Source organism: Gambusia affinis, linkage group LG23 (assembly GCF_019740435.1).
Source record: "Gambusia affinis linkage group LG23, SWU_Gaff_1.0, whole genome shotgun sequence".
Lineage (NCBI taxonomy): Eukaryota > Metazoa > Chordata > Actinopteri > Cyprinodontiformes > Poeciliidae > Gambusia > Gambusia affinis.
Genome location: NC_057890.1, coordinates 11,941,076 through 11,966,564, shown reverse-complemented (window position 1 = coordinate 11,966,564; position 25,489 = coordinate 11,941,076). Strand labels below are relative to the sequence as shown.

The window sequence follows — 25,489 nt, the reverse complement described above, 5'->3', positions numbered from 1 at the left end:
TCTGCCAGGTCTAGATAAATAGAACAAGACAATATGTGTATTTCCAGGCATTGCTTTTTATCCCGCCATTAAAAACTTCTTCCTCTTCCTAGTTTTCTGATGCTTAACTCAACATGCTAAGACAAAACCCTGGCTTGCCTAGTTGAATCTGTTAAAGACTGGACTTTTTAAATGACAAACAGGCAGTGATTCCGGTCCCCGTCGTTCTGTCTGATAAGCTGTGGACTGTAAAACATTTGATTCTGTGCTGCAGAATTTATTACGCTGGGCTACATACACACAGAAACATACAGTTGTCAGTAAGTCTGACTCAGACACTCAAAGCTATCAGTTATGAACTCCAGCAACAGCTTTTTAACACAAGCCAAAATGGTCCGTTCTCATACCAGCTGGTAATAGATAGTCATCCAAATAACACAGCAAAAGCAATATTACATTATTAAGCAACATTACTTATTACAGTACATCCTGTGCATTCTAAAAGTATTTATTCTGGTTGAACTTTTCACATTGTGTTACTGCCACAAACCTTTATGTATTTTGTAGGAATTTTATTTGATAGAGCGACGCTAAGTAGTGTTTAATTGTGATGGGGAAGGAAATAAAACATGCTGGTTAGTTTTTCTGGAAAGTGTGGCATGCATTTTTACTTTCCCCATTTTTAGTTTGAAACTCATAAGCAAAGCTGTCAGGAGGCACCTAATTTATGAATACTAGCCCATTTAAACCCACCGGTCACAATAGCGACCAAGAAATTAATTTCACTTTTAAGGACTCCAAAAAGCTTACTGATTAAATATTCAATTCATGTTCAGCAAATATTGAAAGTTTAGAGTGTTTAGATAATACTGATGCAGCATGTTGATGTGGAGATAATCTGGAAGAAAACTTTTAGTAGCAGCAAAAAATTTCAGACTCGGACAAAGCTCCATACGAGGACACAACATAGAGCCAGAGATGGATAGTTAAACCATCTCTATGTATAACAGCCTTGTTATACATGGTTTAACTATGTATAACAGCCTTGTTATACATGGTTTAACTATGTATAACAGCCTTGTTATACATGGTTTAACTATGTATAACAGCCTTGTTATACATGGTTTAACTATGTATAACAGCCTTGTTATACATGGTTTAACTATGTATAACAGCCTTGTTATACATGGTTTAACTATGTATAACAGCCTTGTTATACATGGTTTAACTATGTATAACAGCCTTGTTATACATGGTTTAACTATGTATAACAGCCTTGTTATACATGGTTTAACTATGTATAACAGCCCTGTCAAATTCCAGACCCAAATTCGACTGGGAATTTGTGGTCAGACTATTTTAATCTCTAGCTGTGTAAATATAGTAGAGACTTACCTAAAACACTTGCCACTTTAATTTCAGCAAACTACAAAGTTGCGACTCAAGAAGGTGAGTACTAATGCATGCCACACTTCTCAGATTGCTATTTATCAAATTTTGACTATCACATAAAATCCCAATAAAAGACATTACATAGTTATAATGTGGCAAATGGGGAAAAGTTTAAGGCGTACAGATACCTTCACGAAGCACGTTATGTTCCGGCGACATTTTTAACGGGTTAAATATACTCCAGGTGCCAAGGTGACTTGTTTTTCTCAAGTACAGCTGTTGATGATCTCATAGTTATAGGACTGCATTTCTAATGTGACGCTCATCTGGTTTCCAACGGACATGAGCTAAGCCGCAATAACTCTTAGTAACGAAATAAAAAGGTAAGTTCAGTCGTCAAAACCTCTAAAGAAACACTTGGGAGCTACAGACAAACATATCATCACAAGTTTGTGTCACAGTGACACAGTTAGGAGTAAAACCTTTCACAGAAAGGGTAAAAAAGTGCACTGATGCATGGTTTAAATAACACAGAGGTAGAAGCTTATTATGAGAAGAATTTGTCAAAAGGTCACGCTTAAATAATAACAGTGACAGTAAGAGAGGTGCTTTGGATGTTATGCCAACATGACTCATGGTGCGCTAAAGGTTTGAGGTGAAATGTTACCAGAAATTCCCTCAGACACTTCAAGTGGATTTCCTAGCCTAACATCCTAATCATGTTCTCTTAATGGAGGTTTGGGCCAAATGCTTGAAATTTGGATATAGCCGGGCGATGAGCCAAACTCCCATCAAACTACAACTTAATAGTGGCAGTTATCCAAAGTCCATGTTTATAATTTTGAGCCGCCAATCAGGAAAAATAAAAATTTTTTTGCTTGTTAAATTATTTGCAGTGGTATGTTGTATAATCACTCTTTCCCTGGAAAAAGAACAGTCATAAATCACCATAAAAGCCACACATTCATGACATTAATGCCTATAGGACTGTATGTAAACTACTGCTAACAAATGCAGGCACTCACAGTCCTCTGTTGTAACAAACTAACACCAAATGAGACCACAACATATTTTTGGTATAATAAATTGGCATATGTATGGCACTGTGGATTAAAAATAAGACGAGGGGTCAGAGATGGAACATTTGCCTTAAATCTCCAAACTGAAGCCACTCTACGCAGACTGTGTAACAAGCGAAGTGACATGTAGTACAAAATACAGCACACGTCCGTACTTTTAACTTTTGAGCAAAGTGTGCAGAATGCCGCCATTGTTTTCCCACCTTTTAAACATTTCCAAAGGCACTTTAAAAAAAAAAAAAAAAAAAAATCCAATGCTCCAGTTACTCACTGGAAGTGACTTTTTTTTTTTCTTCGTTTTCTTCTCCCATTTCCACAAATCGAATCTGTTCATCAACTCTTTTCTCATCAGTAGAACTCGATCAGATACTCCGGGTAGATCTGATTGCTGTCAAATATAACGTATATCTTTGGGTTGGCCATATCGTCCACGCAGCTGTCGTAGAAGTTGGTGAAGCTAGCATCCTTGGAGGGCGGCCTGCAGTACATGGGATGACCGACCGTGTATTCGCCAACAAGGACTCTGGCGAGGAACATGGTTTTATAGGGCGGCTCGTTGGCAAATATAGGTGGAGCGAGTCCGTGCCTCTGCAAGGTGGTGTTGTGTTTCCCGGTTGTGTGGCAGAATTTACTGGAATATTTGGCGTCTCGGGCGAAGTAGCTCCCTGCAGGAAGGAGAATTAAAGGAGATTTTTTAAAAATCAAACAAATAACGAAACCGGTGCGTTTAAGCATCAGTCCAAAGGGATTGTACCTTTGCCATAAACATCACCATGACTCCCCGTCAGACGCCAGTCAAAGTTAAACGTACAAATAGCTTGTATGTTGCTGTGTCCTGTTCCATGAAACAGCATTCGCTCTTCAATATCCAGAGTGCGCTTGACTTTTCGCAACTGTGTTTTCTTCCTTAGGGGAAAAACAAACACAGAGCATAATAATGGATTTACAGCTATGAAAAACTTTATTGAACTTGGTCAGTTTGACTCATATTCATCAGCAAACACAAACTTTTGCTGCACGAAATCCAAATCTGTTGCCGATTCTAAAACTGTCTTGCTGTTTTTGTTTGGGGACAACAATTGGCAGCATTTGATGCTGCTTGTTTTAGCCAGCATAAAATGCATAAAATTTAGCCAGCATATATAAAAACAATAACGTCACAGTGGAATCGTCTGCTCACAGAAGGAAACACGGCCGAACCAGTTCAAAACAACACGTTACCTGCAGAAGAACTCCCACAAGTCCAAGTTCTGGATCCTCTGGATGGATTTTATTGGATGATCCATCGTCCTATCGTACAGCCTGGCTACTTCCTTAAACTCATACGTGTCTCTGCCGAGCTGGATAAGCTGCAGAAAAACAAACAAAAATTTAAATACACATTGTGATTATGACTAGGTTGTATTCTTATTTTTGCTCGTTCTTCGGCATCAACAAGTGTCATAAAGTGTTTGTGATAAATCATGAAAATCATTTACATTTTTTACAGAGGTTATCTTTTTTGGACCAAAAAATTTGTTTTATTATTTAAAGCACCTTGTGTTGTGGGGGTTTCAATTTATATTGAATTCAACATACATATATATATGTCTTACCTGATAGGGCTCATCTGTATTGATTCTCTCCCAATGACATGGCACAGGCAAGGCCAGATTATCACAAATAAACCTGAAGGAACAAATCAAGGACAGACAGTTTTTAGCTTAAAAAGAATGAGACATTACACAAAAGGATAATTCCTCATCTAGTGTTTTTTTTTTACACATACTGTACATCACAAATTCCTTCAAACTCCAAGATTCTACCTTTTTGAAGAACCACACTAAATAGAGGGTATTATGTATTTCCCAGGCACGTAATGTGATTTTATACCACAACCAAGCACCTATGCTTCAATTGTACTGGAAAGACAATATTTATGAAAAACAACTTTCAAAGAAATTTGTCTTTGAATTATAGCCAAATGGTACGCCTTGAAATCAGCACCCGTCTCTTCAAGAACCCCGTACACCATGTCATCACGACGATGCTCCTTCATGAGAAACTCAGGTGAGGACTGAAGGTCCAATGCAGAGTTTTAGGTAAACAGGAGGCGCATTGTATGAGCGGGCATTTAGGTAACATAAAATGGCTGCAACACGAGGTTCTAAGATTTTTCAAACACGCATAAATCAGTGAAAACAACATTTTGGTGGATATAATCTTGATGACTTATAAAAATGGTATAAAGCTGAATTTATTGTATAAGAGAATCAATGGTATAAAGTCGATTTTATATTTTGTTTCTACATACTACACCTTACCGAAAGCCAGTGGCAGAGTGTAGGGAGCGTTTAATTGGCCTCTGTTTTCCTGTTGTCACATTAATTTGTCGCATGACTGGGGAGAAAAAAAATAGATTTCAGCACTAAAAAAGCTGCAGTTCATGAAAACACACAAACAGCTACATATGAACCGCTTCTTAGATTACTCATCTTTATAGGTAGCCTTTTAAAATATCTCAGTTTACCCGAGAAGTCCAGTCTATAGGTGTATTTGGCTGTGTAGAACTCCATGACCCCTCGCTGGTTCCTGTTGTAGCACTGCTCAATCTGAGCGCTGGTCACTGAGCAGGCTGCGCTGGGATCGATCTGACAGAGACATCAAGACATAACAGAGCACACCTGAACCAATCAGATCATCAACTGGAAGGAAAAAATAATAATTACACATCCTTGGCATCAAAAGGGAATTTTACTGAAGGGTTGACTTACAGTGCATTGAAAATATATTCATACTTCTAACTTTTTTCCCCTCCCTTTGTCATGCTATGACCTATAATCTGGTCAGATGAGACAAAAAAAGTAAATGTTTTGGACAAAATTCAAAGTATGATAAAAAAAAAAAAATAAATAAATAAATAAAAGTGTATGCAGTATTCAGAGGGTGAAGCACAGAGGTAAAACATCTGGCTTTGTTTTTTTTTTTTCTTCAAAATGGTAAATGAAGCTAATCAGAGGGAATGGGAAGACGGATGGAAGATAATACTGGACTAAAATGTGTAAATAGCTGGTTGCACCAGGACAGCAACTGTAAACATATGATAAGAGTTTGAACAGAATAGTTTACAACAGCCTAGTCAAAGTCCAGAGAGGGGTTGTCCTTTGAGTGTCATTCAAATTTAAGCTCGTTTTAATATCAACAAATTGTTCAGCCTCAAGAAGGGGCTCAAAACAGCCCAAAGTAATACAGCTGTAATAGAAGCGAAAAGTCAACAATGTACAAAAGCACACCACACTTTTCAGGTTTATATTTGTAAGAAAAACAAAAAATAAAAACAAAGAAGAAATTCATTTTATCGCTTTTGTTCCCCTTCAAAGCTATGTATGACCTTGTGTTGTAGGAAACCTAACTGGAATCATACAGTTAGGTTTGTGCCAGTAATGTAAATAAAAAATATTAATGTTTAAGAATGAAGTGGCATTTCTAAAAATGATTTAGGTTCATCTGGACACAAAAAAATTATAAGGAAATTAGATATTTTTAAGTATTAGAAATGCTAATACTTTTGCCACTCACTATTCTCTTTTGTGGAAACTTTTCTTACACATTATAAGTAATTTTTTTAGAGATAAGTCGTGGTTATTATTAATCTATCAAAAGGAATTGTACTTTAATTTAAAAAAACAAAACAAAAAAACAATTTTGTGCAAACCAAGAGCTATACGCAGCAAATGTAACTATTTGCGAGCTTAAATTCAATTAAAAATCAAAGTTTCTCCCATTAGCTTTCGATACATTTAATCTCGCACAATCTGACTCAAAGTATACTTTTTTCTAGCAAAACACTTGTGCAGTTAGATTCAATAAATGCATTAAAATGCATTTAAATCTGATCAAATCCAATCTACCTCAAACATGTGCCAGACTCCGCATTCGGCCAAGTAGAACCAGCACCAGTTTGGCTCTGAGGTGTCCATCTCCTCAATCTCAGTGGACTCCTCGTCTGAAGATCTGATGGCTAACATTGCTAAATCTGAAATTAACACAAGCAAATGGCAAAATTACGGGGAAATAACGTATGACACAAGGGGGAATGAGAGGGACTATGCGCTCATTTCATTTGTCAGACGAACCTAATGTCGACGAGCTATGTTTAAGTCATTGTCGTGAGAGTATCCCATGCTGTAAACAAACTCAAACAGAAAAATGCCATGTCGAGCTAGCTCTCCTTAGCGGCTGCCGCATCCGCTTTCTCTGAGCTCTGCGGGAGTTTCACCAGCTTTCAGTTTGTATTTAACTAGGCCTGTCTTCTCGAAATGTAATACCTTCATAAATAATTAATAAGGAGGAGGAAAAATCAAAGAAACGACACGAACGTGGACGAGTAAATATCATTTTCCTTCTAGAATCCGTTGTTTACTTTTATTTCCTGAAACGTAACGCAAGCGTCAGCGCGAGAGTCAAATAAGGAGAGGGAAGGCGTGTTTGGGGAAACTAAACCCGGAGTTTGTCCTGTCAGGTACGCCAGCAGAAGAGGAAAAGGGGTTATTTGGGAAATATTTAATTCGTTTCACAGTTTCTTATTTTAATTTTTTTTATCTTTATTTTTAAAACTGGAAAGTATTAAAAATATTTCTAGCCTTGCTCATCCTAATTGCCGTTTTTCCAGCAGGTTCCTGTTCTGTAACTTGAAAAACACACATGAAACATCATGTTAAGTGTTGCTTCAGCGACATACTATTGTCTTTCATCATGCAGTAAGACTTATATGATTTACGAATTTTAGTCACTATTGAAAACATTTCAGCAAATAGAAGTACTATTAGAACTTAATGTAACTTAATCCATCTTCCGGGGGACTCGCGGGACGGGACACAGCCTCACTATGTTCCGTTGTACACGCCCCTTGTATAATAAGACTTGTCTTCAAACTTTGCTCAGATAAACGAGAGGGATTTTATCTTTGACGCCTACAAGAATCACACTGGTAAGTAAAAACTATATGGAAAGTTTGTTTATGACGAATTGAAAAATTTGTGGCATAACATTGTGGTCATTTACTAATAGGTGTTTGGTGAAAAAATATTACATTTTTTAAAGATAGGAGAAATCTGTTCTGCTTAAAAAATATTAATTAAAAAAAATCTTGTTTTTTTGCATTTAAACCAGTTCTTTTGTATATGCATGTGTAAAAAGCTGGATGTGATGCAACATATGTTTCATTTAATTTTTTCTTTGCCTGTAGGGGGATTATGACAGAAGAAACAGACAAAAGGGGCTCTGCTGAAGAGCACAGGCAAGACAAACAGGATCCCGAGGAGGGGGTTCAGCCCAGGGGTAAATGGGCCAACAATATGGAGTTTATTCTCTCGATGGCTGGAGAAATAATTGGCCTCGGAAATGTTTGGCGCTTTCCCTATCTGTGCTATAAGAATGGAGGAGGTAAGGGGGATTGTGTTGGTGAAACACGTCCCATAATCAGAAAGGATTAAACAATTTCCTGAAAATAATCCAATTTCCTCATGAGAGTCTGTGATTTCAGGGGTCTTTCTCATCCCCTACTGTGTGTTCCTTTTCTGCTGTGGCATCCCTGTGTTTTTCCTGGAGACTGCGTTGGGCCAGTACACCAGTGAGGGCGGGGTGACCGCCTGGAGGAAAATATGTCCCATGTTCGAGGGTAAAAAAAACAGACATACAGAAGAAGTGATAAACCTTTGACAATAGCTGCTTTGTGCTATCACTGTCAATCTTTTTTTTTTTTTTTCCTGATACGGTACAATGAGATACAGAGCCTTGCAAGGGAGCTAATATCCTTTGAACTTTTGCACATTGCAACCACAGACTTCATGGTTTTTTGTTGGCATTTTACCAGCTCAAAGAAGCACATCATTTTGAAGTGGAAGGGAAAAAGTGGTGTTCTTGTAAGATGAGAACAAAATTGAACTTTTTGGCCTACATCTAAACCTCTGAGACTGCACACAATCTTTAACACATGTCTCTGTGAAACATGATGGTGGCCAGATGATGCTGTTGGGAAACTTTACTTCAGCAGGTGCAGAAAAGCTGGTTGGAGTTGAGGTAGGAACTAACAAACATTTTGAGCTTGTTAGAGACTACACAAGGCTTGAATCTGGGATAGAGCTAGGTATGTTTTTCAAATAAAAACCTGAAAATTTGAATTGAATTTATATCCGCCGTTCTGAAAAAAATATTCCCTGCAGCATTATGATGCCACTGCATGTTTCACTAGCTCTGTGGGTGCTTTATTTAGTGGGATGCATTAAAACGAATGCCGCACTTTTCTGATTTGTCTCTCTTATTGTTGTGCTGCTTTTGTTGCTTTATCAAATAAAGCCTCAATGTTTTGAACTTAACAAATTGCAGCACATTGTGAGCAGGCATTTCGCTGGCAGTGATTAGTATTAGTAATTTATTATTCATAACTAGTGCCAGCATGTAATCATCTTAAAATGCAGAGCAACTAGTCATAACCCTTGCGAAATCAGAACAGCATTCTCAAGATCAAACTGTATTAAAAAAAAACAAAACAAAAAAAACACCCACTTACCGTGTGAAAAATTCACTTTCCCTGCAGGGGTGGGGATTGCGTCCCAAGTGATTGTGATCTATTTGAACATCTATTACATTGTGGTTTTGGCTTGGGCTATCTTCTACCTAATAAACTCTTTCAAGACCCCCCTGCCTTGGTCTTCATGTGCAAACTCTTGGAACACTGGTAAGGAAATAATAAGTGATGCCTCTTTAAACACACGTGTATTCATTTAGAAAAGGACATGTTCTTCCAAATCTTTTTTCTCACACATGAAGTAACCTCTCCTTTTTTCTTTTCTTGATAACATTTACTTAACAGAGTTTTGCTTTGGTCGACCCGGCTTGTTTGCCAACCCTGAGCTTTTTAATAAAGATTCCAACTGGTCGTTTCTGCACAACATCTCCTCAAATGGCTACGAAGACGGCTTCGGTAACTTGTAAGTTGTATCTTTATGCTCCATGAAGTTTCTGTTTTTCTGACACAAAAACTGCAGAATGAAATCGAAGACTGACAATGGTGAGATTAATGATGTGTTGGAACATGAGGGACACACCCATCCTTTTCTGTTTTGAGTATGGAAAATCATTTTGATAAGCCTCCAAGTTGGGATTACAAATTTAAAATGATAAATTTGAAGGGCTTGCAAGGAGTAGTCTGATAGTTCTAGAAAGAAGGTAATTATTGGTAAGCACAAGATAAAAACAAGTATCGCAGTTAAATGACAAAAGTTTCTTCAATCAGTTTGAACCTTCATCATCTTTTTAAGTGTAGCACTACTTAATAAACTAAAGGACTAGATAGCATCTTATATCAGAAGACTAAATTCATCTACTGGAGCTGTTGTCAGTAATTAATAAAAACAATACAAATGAATAACTGCTTTCAATACTATGTATTTTAAAGAAGAAAAATTGAGAACACCACAAGACACAAAACATATATAAAACCAAAAAAAAAAAATACTATATATATATACACACACGCACATTACTATAGTAGATCTTCTATATAGTGCACAGAGTCCTAACTTTCCCCACTGGTCAGCACAATGTCTGACTGACACACATTTAAAAGTCCATGGTTTGTTTGTTTGTTCAGATACTTAAGGGAAAATGTCCAAGCGCAATTCATTTCTGATGAAAAGAGGATGAGTAATGGATTGTGTGTCTATGAAGTGAGATGGAGGGGGAAATACTATGGACCATCAGCCTCCTACCAGACCAGAATGGAGCTCCTGGCTCCAGCCAGTTGTCAGAAGCTCACCATCCTTTAACGCTAAAAAGGGTCACCTGGCCTGTGTTAAAATAAACAGGACCAGTAAATTACCAGCCTGCTAGTTAACTAGACCCGTTTCAGTTATATACAGAAATAAATGCAATTATATCTACAATAAAACCTTTAAGACAAAAATAAAGATATCAGCATTTATCTCATTATCTTAAACGCATATTAAATTAAAAAAGTTAGATTGTGTGTTTGATGATCAACAATTAGCATTTGCTGCCACCAACAACATGCCAAACAAACAAAACAACATTTGTGTTCACTACTCACCAATTCCATATATAGTTCAGTGCATGACAACTTCATGGCTCCAAGCTCACTGGGTATTCAGATCTACATGATTTTTTTATATTGTGAGTTTTAAAAGTGCATAATAAACAAAGAGATAAACTAATTGTTTGGAAGCGCAAACCTATAGCTCCTTTGTCTCCAACTCTCTCCCTCACACCTGACAGGGAAAGCTGGAATAGGCCTGATTAACCACTCCAGATGCAGTGATTGGCTGAATGCACTGTGTGACTGACTGTTACTCTAACCAATGGGGCAGCAAAAGCGGGATTAGGGGCAGTTTTTACCCTGGGTTACATAAGGGAATATTGTTGATCCATGAATTTAACAACTAAACCAACTCCTGGATTCCTGAAAAAAATAGTTTTTTTTTTTTGATTGGTTGGTTTAGTTGTATTACCTTCTCACCACACTACAAAAACACAACAATATAGTTTAGCCAGAACTATATTGCTTTATCAACATAGATCTGGCTATAGAACTATATAGCCAGATCTATACTATGTACTATAGGATTTCTAATGTCTCTTTAACATTAGAAGGAGATCTTCTGGATTACATGAATATTGCAGCACAAATCTTCCCTGATGTTTGCTATTGAGGTAAAAGGAAGGCCTAAGGAACTGGTTTTAATTAGTAAGCAGAGAATAAAAAAAGGAATGGCCTTACTGTTGAAGAGGACAACATTTTTTGAGCCACAATTAAAATTTGCTTTGATTAAATGTGGTTTTCTATTCTTAATATTCATGTTTGTTTGTTTTTTTTCCAGCAGTGAAACTCTTTTGAAAATCAGCTCCCCAGAGGAGGAGTTCTGGGAGTAAGTAACAAACCTAAACGCACTTCATCTCCAAACTGCATGAATGTTTTCCCACTTTCCCGTAGCTTTGTACTCATTCGGCAATGATAGTGAGTTGTACCGATAAATCAAAATGTTCAGTCACTGAACATTGCTCTCCTCAACAGTCTTGATAGATTGTTCTGTTCACTCAAATAGGAGACATTGGCACTGACAAAGCTTCAGGCGCCAACAGTGGCAGCTAGCAGTAATGTGATCTAAATGCTCAATGCATACTGATTTTCTTGTACTCAATAAAAAAGTATGCAGTGTTCTGAGAACACTGAATAATTGAAAAAGGTCTCCTATGCATGACATAATTTGTCATTATCGGACATTTTGGGAAATTCAGAGAATTAAAATGCAATAGATTCGACAGTCTGCATCTTGAAAACATATATTAGTCATGGCACCATGTGCTTTCAAACTGCTCAATTGCTACTGGTGGTTGATTTTGGCTAGAGCATTAAGATTTTGTGAAATGACCAAAATGTCATGGTTGAGGCAGAGGCAGCAAGTAGATGATGAAAGCTTACTTAAAATGATGAACAAAAACAAAACAAAACCAAACAAAAAAAATCACAGGAACACAGAGAGCCAGAGCAGAACAAAAACAGAAACCAGGGACAAAAAACCAGTTGAGTGTCAATGAGAAAATAACAGAATACAATAGGAGGAACCAGCAAGGAGTGAGAGGATGTAAGGTGTACTGGGAGAATGAATACTGGAACAAAGGATGTGGGCTAATTAGCTAACGGGCTGCAGGTGTGAGGGGAGAAAGCTGAGAAGCAGGAGAGAGAGAAATTGACACAGCTGATGAGGGAGGGTCCACTGGGGACTAGGAAATTAATCAAATATAAAAGAATAACTGGACACAAGAAATAACTAAATTTAATAATAGACTAGAACCACTAAGTGACTGAAGTAAAATGGAAACTAAGTTGATCTAACCAAACAAACTTAGTAACACAGAAATAAAAACAAACCATTAAACAACTCAAACAACCCAAAATTCTGACATGAAACCTACTTTGTTACCAAATATGTTTTAAAACAGTTTTTGACCCTCTGCAGGTGGATGGAGAGAAGCAAAATAGAAGAATTGCATAAAAGATTTCAGAACCAATTTTGTATGGGATTCTATAGAATACCTTCTCTAACTGATCTTATGGTAAAGTGTGTTGTTGTAGCTGTAGAAACTAATCATCACACTCTAAAATACTGTACATGAAATCAGAACAATAAAATATTTTTGAAAAAAAAACAATCTACCTTTTTATCTATGGAAAAAATGCCTTAAAATTTAAGTTTTTATATTTTGTCACTTACAAAAAAAAGTTTTACAAAAACTTATAAAGTAGTTTGCTATTTTTAAAGGTAGTGGTACAATTTATGCAGTAAGTAATTCGTTCACTTTTTTTTTACTAGATCTACAAAGTAAAATTGAAAGGAAGGCAAAGTGTTTTACACAGAAATATTGTTCAGTGAAACTACCATAAGGATAGTACTATTGTGTTGCGTAACGCTTTTCTTCAATGAAACAACTAGTTACAATAAAAGTTTGTTGGTCATAAACTTATCACTTGTCCTCAGCTGATTCACACACTAGAAGCATGAGAAAATTGCTGCTGTTTCGTCACCGACGTGTTGAACTGCCATTGACATCCCTCAGGAACGGCTCTTAATTCTTTCCTCACATCATGAGGTCAGTTTGACGCTCAGAGTGCAGCATTAGAACGCAAAGCCAACAGGAGGTGAAACAAAGTCAACAAAGAAACCGAGCCACTTGTATTCTTTAGCAACAGCAAGAGACTCTTGTTAAATTTTTAGCTCGCAACTTTGATTAACTGTTGTTTGCTTTTCATTTTGTTATTTTTTAAAAACTTCAAAACTCAGACGCTGCTCTTCACACGATCATCTCCTGATTTGTTGTATTGGGAAATCCTTTAGCGGTGATGGGAAAAATATGTTGGTTTTTTTTTCAAGCCCCAGTGAGTTTACAGCACAAAGTAAAGCATTCCACAACAAATGTGACATGATTTATACAGCAGTATTCACAAGGAGAGCTATTTTCAGTTATGACATAAATAAGTGGAAACATCAAAAAGACAAAAAGCTTTTTTGACCATGACAAACTCACTGACATCTGCATCATTTTTTTTTCTTCTTCTTTGCTCTGTTTATGATTAAATAATTGATTGCATTTTTCTTTTCTGCACAGAAACCGTGTGTTGAGAATGTCACATGGCAATGGTTTGGGTAATGTGAACTGGGAGCTGGCTCTGTGTCTCCTGTTTGCGTGGGTGATATGTTACTTCTGCATCTGGAAGGGAATCAAAACCACTGGAAAGGCAAGCGACTTCATTTGGATTTAATTCAGAACGTTGCATCAGGGTGTCAAAGTACGCAGCAGCTCTCTTTAACTGCAATTTATTTATCTTTCCGCCATAGAACTAGATTCATCATAATTTGCAGTTGTTTGATATGAAGCATCTCTTTCATCAGATCTATTGCCTCCATGATCTTCAAGTTGAAAGTGACTTAAAGATCCCTTAAAAAGCAGATCCAAGGTCTGCTTTTTAAATAAAAAAAAATAATAATAAAAAAAAAACATTAAACACACAAATTTAAAAAGAAAACAAAAAAAATATTTAAAATAAAACTGATTACGATGAATGGTAAATTATGAATGGTACAATTGTTATATTATCACCATTGGAGATTTTTTCACAAATTCCACTTAGGTTCTTTTTCACATTCATTGTTTGGTTTGCACAATACTCACTTGGAGTGTTGGCTGCCAAAAAAAAAGTCTCATCAGCTCAATGTGTTGTAACAAAGATACTTTCACCAGTAGCATCTCATGAAAAAAAGCCTTAATATTTCAGTACGGTACAGCCTGAGGGCATAACGGCAAGAGAAAGAAGATGCTGTCAGAAGCTTTCTGCAAAGTTCAAATGGTTGTCATCAGGAAGCGATGCTTTAGAACGATTGATGTTTTCCACTTCTGTAACTTTGGCTAAAGAGACCTCTTGTTTTCTAACCAGCTGCACGTGTACTGACTATTTTCCCACTTGAGCAAATAATAATCATGTATTTATACATACCAATTTGCCTACTTGCAAATCCTTTTTTTTTCGTAGGTTGTGTACTTCACTGCTACATTCCCATACCTGATGCTGTTCATCCTGTTTATCCGTGGAGTGACACTCCCAGGAGCAGGAGACGGCCTCAAGTATTACCTCAAACCTAACTTCAGCAAGCTCGCTGAGCCTAATGTAAGAAATGACTCTTGTAAATTGCTGCTTTTTTCTTTCTTTCTTTCTTCCTTTCTTACAATGTTTGTTTGTTTCTGAAGCAAAATTCCAAACAAAAATTTCAAGATGTACAGCAATCCCACGCTCTGCACTGAAGCACAGTCCTGTTCTGTTCTGAACACACACATCCCTTTGTTGGATTCCACTCCATTTAACAGGATAACTCAACATCTTGTTATCCTGTAACGCCCACTTCTTTCTTTTTCTGTTTTTTTTTTTTTTTTTTTTTTTCTGACTCTCGTTTCTTGTTCTGAGACTTGGTCAGAAGATGGAAAGCGAACCCGGCATCCTCTTCACTATGAGGTTCTGGAGTAAAGAAAATGAGTTTTACTTTGGGAGTTCAGGCACGTGGTTTGAGGCTTAGCCCAGCATTCCCCTTCAAATGAATAAATGTTTCATCCATTTTACAACCTGACCCTCAGCTTGACGGGTCAGATCAGATATGCAGCTATTTAGGTGCTAGAACTATTGCCAAAAACTCAGATATTTTAGCTATTCAAACAAAAGTGGTACTTGTATAGCTTGATAATTTACGGTGAAGTTCGTCAGGTGATTATTTAATTGTATTTTGATGATTTAAAGCGAATGGAATCCCGAAGTACATTGTCTTAGAAAATTCGACTGGAAGACGAATTTGTCAATGTCAGTTGTTGCATTAAATCAGTGGTGCAATGAACCCCAACATATGTAGTTGTCTCGTTCAGCACATGGGCACAACTACTCGTCATGTATTCACCAATGTGGGTGTTCATCATAGTAACACCATGGGAACACTCAATAGGAATCAATGACTGAAGAAGGAAGTCTCCGATTACAAAAAACCCCCACCTATTTTGCACTGAGATAATACTGACAAGTCTAATCATGGAAAATGCCTTTACAAGCTGCATGTATGGTTTTTTGGGGGGGCTAATGGTCAATTCTGGGGAGGTTAGGGGAGGACTGCAAGTGCATTGAGAATGTAGGCAAAATGTCTGTGTAACTGAGCACATTTACGCAATGCCAGATGTTCACAAAAACCAGACTGGTCTTCTGAGCCTCACTTTATCACACAAGAATGTTTTTTTGCTTGAACTGCCTTTTGAAATTGTGATTGAGTTCTGGCCTGTATCTGGCTTGTTCTGAATGTAAGAATGTGTGTCCTGTGTGAATCTGTAACGAAGGGCAGCAGAAAGCATTTGGTCTGGGGTTGCGTTCGAAAGAAAGACAGCTGATGCTTTGTACAGCAGCAAATTTGAGGATCTTTAGTTACAGATTTAGACTCATCATTTTGCCCCTAAGGCAAGGAAATCGCTAAGCTCATTGTGAATGCTTAAGAAAGGGTCTGTACATTGCTTTGGAAATTCGCCAGTTCTATGGTTTGATGTGCAAGAGCTTTGGAGCTGTCGATGATGAACCAGATGCTGGCAGAGAAAACAAAAGGGCATGTAAACAAATCCAATACAACACAAAGTAGTTCGGTGCTGTGTTGAAATACATCGACTTTGTGGTTGTAATGTCACAAAAGTTGAAACTGTACATGGCTTTTAAACACTTTTCATTATTACTGCAAATTAATGCCAACATGTGGCCCCTAAAAATGTTTAAACCACTCCTCCCATCTTCTCCAGGTGTGGCGTGACGCAGGGACGCAGGTCTTCTTTTCCTACGCTGTGTGTCAAGGAGTCCTGACAGCTCTGGGAAGCTACAACAAGTACAACAATAATTGTTACAAGTCAGTGTTGCCACACCCAAACATCGCTTAACATTCATGCACTATAATGTCGCTCGCCTAACTTCCGGTTGTGTTTCAGGGATTGCTTGGCATTGTGTTGTCTGAATAGCGCAACTAGTATCTTTGCTGGCTTCGCCGTCTTTTCCATAATTGGATTCATGGCTCATGACCTCAACATTCCCATAAGCGACGTTACAGCCAGCGGTGAGCCGACTGCGCCTCTCCCACACCATCTGTTACTCTTCTCCCCAACACTTTACTGGCAGTGTGTTTATCATAAATTTGGCAATTGTTGAATTCCTCAGCAGTGGCAGTAAACAATGATCTCCACAAGATGGCATCCTACGCTTAAATGACATTTTAAAGACTTTTTTTTTTTTTTTTTTTACAGATTAAAATTTGTGCTGTGCTCCCCTGCAGGTCCAGGTTTGGTCTTCATCGCCTATCCCAGGGCTCTGTCGTTGCTTCCCGGTTCATCCTTCTGGGCCGTGCTCTTCTTCCTGATGATTCTCTTCCTGGGTCTCGACAGTCAGGTATTGCATTCCTTGGAGTCGTGCGCTAGCTACAGGCCACCCATATCATCACTGTTAATAAGCATGTAAATACAATGTTCACCCCACAGTTTGTGTGTGTGGAGAGCCTGGCCACAGCCATCACAGACCTGTTCCCAAGTCGTCTGAGGAGACCAGGCGCCAGGGAGATCCTGGTGCTGGTCATTGCAGTTACTTGCTTCCTGTTGGGGCTCCCATTTGTTACAGAGGTGAGCACTAATTGTCCAACACGTTTTCTTTTCCCCTAATTGAGAGAAACGTGATGTAGGAATGCTAATGGATAACTATTGAGGTGTTCATTTGTAACATCTCCCCTGTTTTTAATGACTGGACTCCATTTTCAGGGAGGGATAGGTCTGTTCCGTATTGTCGACACCTTTGGTCCTAGTGGAACCAGCCTCCTCCTCATTGCTTGTGCAGAGACCCTTGTTGTTTCCTGGATTTATGGTAAGTCCCTGGCTGGCAACATTCCATAATGATTGATTAATTTGTGCAGTAATGACAGTGAATTACAGATGCTCTTTGTGCTTCTCCATATTAACTTGTTCAATGAAAAACTTATGTAGTTGCATGAATTAAAATGTATCCTGCATATCAATCATGGCAAAAAAAACAACAAAAAAATCCACACACACACAAAAAGAAACATTTGTCATCTGGCTGCAATGAGATGAAAGGTCTAAGATATTTTTTTAGAAGTTTCACAAAAGATTTTTGTGTTTGAAATTTTAAATCAGAGCATTTATTTTAATTACCTCGTTTCTTTGCAAGCTGTGCATGAGATTCTAACAGCGTCTGTACTTTGAGGTAAAGACCTCTAGTTTTATTGCACTGCGGTAGATTTAGAGCAAAAACATATGGTATGTTTTAACAGCTTCTCTTCAAAACTAGTAGCCCACCTGCTAGTAGCTAGTGTACGCCGACTTCTATACATTGTTTTGAAACAGCATTGCTGTAGACTGAATGTTTGTGCATTTTTTAGGTTCCACTTCTCGACTATTAGTGTTTTTGCCAACATAAATCTTTCCAAGCAGACTTTTTCCTTCCTTTTTAACCATATCCAGTCTTTGCCTTGTCATTTAACACTTGGCAAGTCCTTAATAGCAGGATGCTGGGCTTGGATTTTAATTTGTGCATCCTTGAGCTATTTTTTTATTTTACTGTCAAGACGTGCAGAAAAGGACCAGAAAAACAAAGTAATAAAATGTCTCACTAATTTATTATAAGGCTAATATAATAAATAATATTTAATCATATTTTATTAAACATTACGTCTTTTTGACCAGCTCCCATAGGTTTACTATCAGCAGTTGTCCTAGCTCAATGGATTTGGACTGGTCCTAGTTTCTTCACCTGTCAGTGCTCAGATAATCTATTTATTTATTTCTTTCTACAATGAATCTAGTGTTATGCATGAGCTGATATATATATCTTCTTAAAATCTCATACTCATACAAATCTCTTACTGATTCTGCAAACCCAGAGTGCGGCGTTTTATTTCCAAAATAACTTCCTTCATCTAAACTGCAAACTGATGAAATCGATCAGATTCTGCAGCAGCTTTCTTCTCCCAGTTTGAGATATTTGGCCACTTGATTTATCCCTTCCAGTCCTACGCTTTTTCTTAGCCCGCGCAGAGATATTGTCTCATCTAAATCTAAACGAAACCCCTCAGTTTCCTTCACCACGGTGATGTAAAGACGTCTCGGGGGTTGATTACTGTATCACTTATCGAGTGCCGACTTTGTGTGCTATTTGCAGAAAAACAATCTGCAGATGTTGTTCCATTCAGACAGTCTCTAATATCAGTTTCCCTCCCGTTTCAAATGTCTCTGCTTCTCTCTAGGGTAGCTTGATGCGAGCAGCTCTTTTGTCAAATTCCCATTTTCCTCATTCCCTCACCATTTGCACGATTTCTCGGAAAGTCGTTTTTTTCTTCATTCTGGGTGGCAATTCGCTGTAAATTGGCGATACGTGGTCGTGCATTTTAATCTCCTAGTAATCCAATCCATAATTACACTTTAGTGTTTGCAGGTTTTATATATATTTTCTCAGTACCATGTTTAAAATCAATAATGTTTGAAGGTGGGAAGATATTCCTTTCATTATCCACTTATCACTTTGTAGGTGCGGATCGTTTCTATGACAACATTGAGGATATGATTGGGTACAGACCGTCCCCTGTTCTAAAGTACTGCTGGATGTTTGTGACTCCGCTCATATGTGTGGTGAGTTTCCCATTATGTGTGCATTTCTACTTTTCCGTCAAATTGCACTCCTTTTCTACATTATTTTTGAATGGATTTTAATTTCCATCTCATGATTTGCATATTGTATTTAATACCACAAAATCATAGTGTAAAACTTAAACTTTACCGAGTGTGTTTTAAAGGTAGTTTTATTTTGTAACATTAATAATGTTAGTGATTACTGAAAGGATCTGTGAACTAGACTCCATAATTGTCAGTAAAAACCAAAAATAATTCTGGAGATGCACCAATTAGAATTTTATGGTCAACTTCTGGTATAAAGTTTTGAAACATTGATACTATTTTTAGTACATTTTAAAAAGTCTTCAGGAACTATGATATAGAAAGATATAAGAACAACATTTAAAACTATTTTTTTTAGCAGAAGTTGTAGGTGAACAGTTGGTTTAAAACAGGTTTTATAATTACTTCTAAAATAAAGACAACATGACTCTCTACTTGATATTTTTTACACTCAATTTTGGTAATTTAGTTTTAAAATGCATCTCGTCTACATTCCTCTTGCACCTGGCTGTGCTACAGTCCAGACCCCAACTTAACTTTTGTTGTTTTTCTCAAATCCAAGGTTACAGTGCTGTATACGCTGGCAAAAGACAGCCCACTGAGTGTGTACGGTGAACTGTTTGGATCATCGGCTTCTACCATAGCTGCTCTACTAATTGCCACTCCACTGATATGCATTCCAACGTATATTTTCATCACTCTATGCAGAGTGAGTAAATGCAAACCCTGTTTGATTAAGGTTAATTTGTACCGAAAGGGTCAAAAGTTGGATTTCGAAAGGTTGTATTATTATTAAACATAATCTTTACACTACAATTCAATGATGTTTCCCTTCCCACTGTAAGGATCCAAAGAACATGACCACACCATCTAAAGACCTGCGACAGGTTTCCCCCGATAAGCCGGTTCTGACGATGTGCAACCTGGTCATCTTTCAAGCACAACTGGACCCAAACAGAAATCTGGAGGAAAGAAACATGAAGACGGCAGAGGAATTGACACCTTTTGGCATTAACTGATGATAATAAGTCTGTAGTTCATAATAAAATATAGCCAATATTTGAGGGAGACTTGTCTGTTATCTAAATTAAATATTTACCTCATGTTTATATCCAATTGGCTTTACCACTACAAGCCTGCATAAATTAACTAACAAGTGTTTTATAACATTTATTATATACAATTAAAGGGCATATATAATAATTCTCACAATTTTTCCTAGTCAAGTGAATTCAACCTGACTATTTATATTAATCTGCAATGATCTGGTGACCTGTCCAGCATGTATCCCGACCCTCATCCATATTAAAATTAATTAAACTTTTGATTTTGATCTTTATTTTTTTTTTTTTTTTGGTAAAAACACAAAAAGAAGATTTCTGATTATTTAATCCATCATCGAATCCATCACATTCGATTGAGACAGGTGTAAAGACCACAATATGTGGATTAGACTTGGACTGAGATGTTCTACTTTGATTAGAGTGCACAGTGTCAAATTTACCATTTGGAACTGTTACCCCCCAAATGCAGGTAGAACTTAAGAGCATAACACATTCCATCACAAGGTTCTGGGAGTTTTTAGCCAAATTGAGTAAAGCATCTGTACTAAAGTGCAGACAGACCAATAGGAGGTACAACAGCCAGAGTGTTAAGTTCCCACTTTGTCCAAAATTAATAACTGGACAACAAACCGAACCAACAAAGAGTATTGGAACCAGAAGGGGGAAATATACTGTGGAGATAAGATTTGTAGAACAACAACAAAAAAACAAAAATTAAATAAAAACAGGTGTGGGACTAAGAAGCAGAGTGGGAGCAGCTTAGTGAGTAAACCAGCAAATTGAGTCAATGAAATGGAATTAAGAGCGAAACAGAAAGTTAACCAGAAATTTGGCAATCTCAATACAACTTAACTTAACTTAAGAGAGCTTCAAAAACAAAAAATAAATGACAAACGAGCCATTAATTATATCCAGTTTTTCTGGAGACGGTCCTGAAGGGCTGGACTTGGGGATTGTTTGTCTGGACATTTGGAGAATACAGGAAATTGACTTCTGAAGTAGAACACAGTCAGTAGTGTTTTATGCACACACATACACACACACACACACACACACACACAAGCATTTGTACCCTTGCCTTAATGACACTCTTGTACAATGAGATCCTTTGTAACATTTCTGCAAACTAAAGAACGCAAATTTGTGAAAACACAGACAGCTGAACTTAACTACAGGTTCATTTTTTTCCTGATAACTGATGACATGTGCACAAATGAAACGTGAAAGCTAAAACTTAAAGCTTCCTCAACAAAATATTAGTATCAATGTGTTTATAGTTATGCAGCCATGATATTATAGCACCCATCTATTATTTTTTTTAGATTTCCCACCAAATAGACTTATTCATTATTTAGATAAACTGTGCAGTAAAATGTTGAAAAGTAACGCCCAAAAAGTTTTCAAATTTATCCTGATGTCTTTTGTTTTACCTCATAAAACGCAGCATTTTAACAGCGTGTCCAAACTGCTCAGTCACTCTATGTTGCCGTTCGTGTTTACGCTTAATGCAGATAATTGTAATTAACTTTATAAACTCTATTAAAAGAATCAATAAGTCCAATATTCTGTTGCTGCGTTTCTCTGCTTCTGTGCTCATTGATTCCTGACCACACAGCGTGTCTCCTCTGTTCTACCCTGCAAATCCATTCCTTTCGCACACGCACTTCTATTCTGTTGTATGGTTTCATTTTGGTCTAAACATGGATCCCACAATTTACTTTGATTATTTTGCAAAACGGAAAAAAACCCCAAAAAACTCTGACTTTTGAAGATGAACCTATTCCAAGGTAATACCGGACGCAGCCATCTGTGTGATCCGAACCGGCGTTCAATTAACAGATAAATCCGCTCGACTGTCTTCCCCCGCTCATCACCTCTGATCTCACCACTGTCGCCTCGTATGACATAAACTGCATTGCAAATTTGCCAATGAATCAGTTGAGTAGCTCGAGTTAATGAGAGGATGAAAATCAACAAGAAGCTCCCGGTGTTCTGTCGACGGCTCAGAACTCATAGGTTCATTCCCACACAGCAGAATCAGCCGTAGTTCAGTATGTGATGAAACAAATCCTGTTATTTATTATTAGCATTTCTGACGATAGCTCTTTACATAACCAGGCACCATTTGAGGTGATTGTAGGTCATTGTAGTGGAAAAGCTCAAACCTTTTATCCCATTCCAGCCATTAGATGGTCTGATTTTACCAAAATGGGCAATAAATAGAAGAGTAAATTAAAAATAAATAAATATATTTAGGAAATAAATAGATATGTATTTGTTCTAATTACATATTTGCCATGGAAACACCACAGCATGGTATTGGCTCCATGTTGTGGTGGTGTGTTCAGGGTAGTGTTAGATTTCCAAAACACAAAATAGTTGCATGGAGGCATGCGAGTATCATTTCGGTCTCATCTAATCAGAGTACCTTGCATGTGGTTGCCCTGCCAACAGAAAACTTTCTATTAAGCATTGAATCTCTGCAGTTCCCTTTAGAGTTCTGAGTCTCATGGCTGCTGCAGTGATTGAGGCCGTCTTCGACCAGCCTTTGAGTTTTAGCTGTGCTAACTCTTTGTATTCTTAGGTTGTGGACTGACTGCTGACTAAGACTTCTGAATGCAGTTTGCATCGTTTCGTAATAGATTTAAGAGAAATTTTCCAATTGTGATTGTAAAAAACATATATAGAATATATGCACATATCTTCTTCCTTCCACTTCTCGACTATGTGCTGCATTGCGTTGGTCTATTCCATAAACCACCCTACAAGTACGTTGAACTTTGCACTCACTATCGGACGATATGGACCAAAAGAAATGTGAACAACAAAACACCGCAGGGTTCCACTAGCCACCCCAACCAATGAGAAGGAGAATCCTGAGTTATTGTTTGAGCTCCCAGTCTGCCTTATATTTTAAAACAGCTGGTCATGTCAGAATGTCCTACAAGCAATATGTATTTCCTGTGAATTTCAGAGTAAATGTAATAAACCAATCGAAACAGCCTCTTGAGTTATGGCATTTTCTGGGCCTCTGTCCAAAACACATCTTAAAACAGGGATTGTAAATCCATTTTATGAGATCACTACAACCTAATGCGAGGCTCCTGCGTGAGTGGACAAGGACAGGACATCTTCTCAGAGTCATATTGGAAAAGCCAGGCTACAAAACCACTGCCATGTACTCACATCTCAACAAATAAGAATATTATGTATCAAGGTAATATTTCTTGCCATATATTTTACTGAGTTATCCCAGAAGTTGGGAGACAAATGATGAAAAAAAGGTAAAGGGTTTGAGACATAGGATAAGCGTGGATGGGTTTGAGACATCTGTAATTGCTGCGGTGTAATTAAAGCAGATCAGGATGGATTAAAGGAGCAGGCCAGTGGAAGATCTCCACAGTTCTTCTCTCCCAATCTTCAGAGAAGATAGTGGAACTTCACTGGATTCAGATATCACACCAACTGTAAATGCAGACAATTCAGTGCGGACTGTCAGCTCTTTTATCTCGCGTACTCTGTCTTCTAGTTTGGATTTGTGTCTGCAGCAAAAAGAAAAAAAAAGAAAAGAAAAGAAAAGCTTTTCTCTGTGTCCTACGGGCATTTTCCGATTTCTCTGTATCTTTTTTTTATCTGTTTTTCTGCTTATCTACACTGGCACCAGAGCTATGTATCAACTTTCCCAATTTTTTAATCTCTTTTCATTTTGCCTCTGAACCAATTTCTATACCTTCCCTCGCTCACCTTCGCAGAGATTTCTCATTGTTCAATCTTTCCCTCTCATTATCACAACCGGTCTCTCTCTGCAGTGTGCCTCGCCCCTCGTTCGTCCTTAACCTGTGGAAAATGCATGCGGCACGTGTCGTCCTGATGGAAACGCAGGGAATATTAGCCTCCTATCTATGCATGCCAATTGCCTCTGGGGGTTCCTTGCTTTATACCGGCCACCACACCGATTCGGAGAGCACAACGCGTGCTGTGAATTAACGTACGCTTGCAAGGAGGCTTCAAAGACAGCATTTTTCCACCCCAATATTTTCTTTAAGTGGAAGCTGGAGGTATGTTTTCACCTGAACTGACAAAACACAGAGTTGAAACCAGACGTTTACATACGCTGTGTAAATCACACGAATGTTTCAGTAACAATAAATCAGATTTTGTTTTGTCTTGGTTTAGATCAGTTGAGATCACAAAAATTTGTTTTCATTTGATACTTACTACTTTCTTCAAAGTCAGATGTTGACGCCAACAAAGATTTCTAAACCTTTATGAAACTTATGAAGCCTAGATGAGTATGTTATGGCTATGTAAATTTGTGTGAAATGGATGCACACCTCTGGATGCAATTTTTCTTAAAAAAAGAAAAAAAAAAGGAAAAAAGAAAGAGAACAGAAAAATGACTTTAAAAATCTGCTCCCTTGTAAATTTTTGGAAAATAAATAAATTCAGAAAAAATAGAAAACAAGTAGAATAAATAAATAAAAATGAGGAGTTCCTCATGTCTGGATCGTATTTAGGTTGTTTCCAAAAGAAGATGCAGATCTAAGCTGAGGAAAGACAGAACACTTAATGGGGAAGAACAACCAACATCAAGAGCCACATTGTAGTAAAAGACAACCAGTATTCAGGGATATGTAGAGTGGTCTGATAAAACTAATATGTAAGTATTTGGTCATAATGACCACTGCTACTTTTGGGGGAAGAATAGGGAAACTTGCAAGCCTGAGAACACCATTCCAATAGTGAAGTACGAGGGTGGCAGCGTTATGTTGCCACTCTCGTGGCAACATAACGCTGCGTTGTAAAGAGCCTTTACAACGCCCGGATCTCAGACACAAGAGCTGAAAAGTTGTGTACAAGAAAGGCCTGTTACATCTGTTCTGTCAGGAGGAATGGACCAAAACACAGCAAAAATGATTTTGAGTAGTTTTTTAAAAAGAACATAAATATCCAGTTCCAGCCAACTGGCATAGAATATGTACAACTTCCAAAAACCTTGGTCAATCCTTCCCAGATTTTGTTATATTTGTAGCTCAAACCTAATTCAAACTTCCATGAAATTCTGCCCAACATCCATCGTCTGTCGCCCCCATAATTGCTCCCTATTATTCTAGGCAGTTGGCACTCTTGATGCATAATTAGGCTGCATTGATCATGGGATGCTGTAAACAAGTTGAT

At 37.7% G+C, this 25,489-nt stretch overlaps 2 protein-coding genes across 3 annotated transcripts in view; one reads left to right on the top strand and one right to left on the bottom strand.

The window, feature by feature from the left end:
- Nucleotides 1-186: 186 nt before the first annotated feature.
- The window catches only part of LOC122826659 (protein mono-ADP-ribosyltransferase PARP11-like), a 31,099-nt gene continuing 5,796 nt past the window's right edge, over nucleotides 187-25,489 (bottom strand). Inside the window, exons 1-8 of one of the 2 annotated variants that reach the window (XM_044108787.1) lie at nucleotides 6,566-6,850; nucleotides 6,341-6,465; nucleotides 4,960-5,080; nucleotides 4,754-4,829; nucleotides 4,046-4,118; nucleotides 3,672-3,799; nucleotides 3,205-3,356; nucleotides 189-3,115 (exon numbers count right to left, since the gene is read on the bottom strand). In XM_044108787.1, the coding sequence (XP_043964722.1) occupies nucleotides 2,799-3,115; nucleotides 3,205-3,356; nucleotides 3,672-3,799; nucleotides 4,046-4,118; nucleotides 4,754-4,829; nucleotides 4,960-5,080; nucleotides 6,341-6,457 (984 nt within the window). In that variant the 5' untranslated portion in view covers nucleotides 6,458-6,465; nucleotides 6,566-6,850 and the 3' untranslated portion in view covers nucleotides 189-2,798. Of the gene's footprint in view, nucleotides 3,116-3,204; nucleotides 3,357-3,671; nucleotides 3,800-4,045; nucleotides 4,119-4,753; nucleotides 4,830-4,959; nucleotides 5,081-6,340; nucleotides 6,466-6,565; nucleotides 6,851-25,489 lie in introns of those variants that run through there. The other variant, XM_044108786.1, reaches the window with a different exon arrangement.
- Nucleotides 7,280-20,571, top strand: LOC122826656 (sodium- and chloride-dependent GABA transporter 2-like). The gene is made up of 16 exons (XM_044108784.1): nucleotides 7,280-7,419; nucleotides 7,678-7,874; nucleotides 7,975-8,109; nucleotides 9,028-9,168; nucleotides 9,304-9,421; nucleotides 11,327-11,374; nucleotides 13,614-13,743; nucleotides 14,536-14,670; nucleotides 16,320-16,423; nucleotides 16,503-16,627; nucleotides 16,844-16,956; nucleotides 17,046-17,183; nucleotides 17,319-17,421; nucleotides 19,102-19,202; nucleotides 19,810-19,956; nucleotides 20,093-20,571. The coding sequence occupies exons 2-16, from the start codon at nucleotides 7,685-7,687 to the stop codon at nucleotides 20,264-20,266; spliced, it is 1,902 nt and encodes a 633-aa protein (XP_043964719.1). The 5' UTR covers nucleotides 7,280-7,419; nucleotides 7,678-7,684; the 3' UTR covers nucleotides 20,267-20,571.

Bases quoted from the DNA above. Each gene is read 5' to 3' on its own strand.
- LOC122826656 (XM_044108784.1), top strand. From the start codon at position 7,685: ATGACAGAAGAAACAGACAAAAGGGGCTCTGCTGAAGAGCACAGGCAA. The intron at 11,375-13,613 runs GTAAGTAACAAA...TTTTCTGCACAG, and splicing joins CCAGAGGAGGAGTTCTGGGA to AAACCGTGTGTTGAGAATGT. The intron at 14,671-16,319 runs GTAAGAAATGAC...CATCTTCTCCAG, and splicing joins GCAAGCTCGCTGAGCCTAAT to GTGTGGCGTGACGCAGGGAC.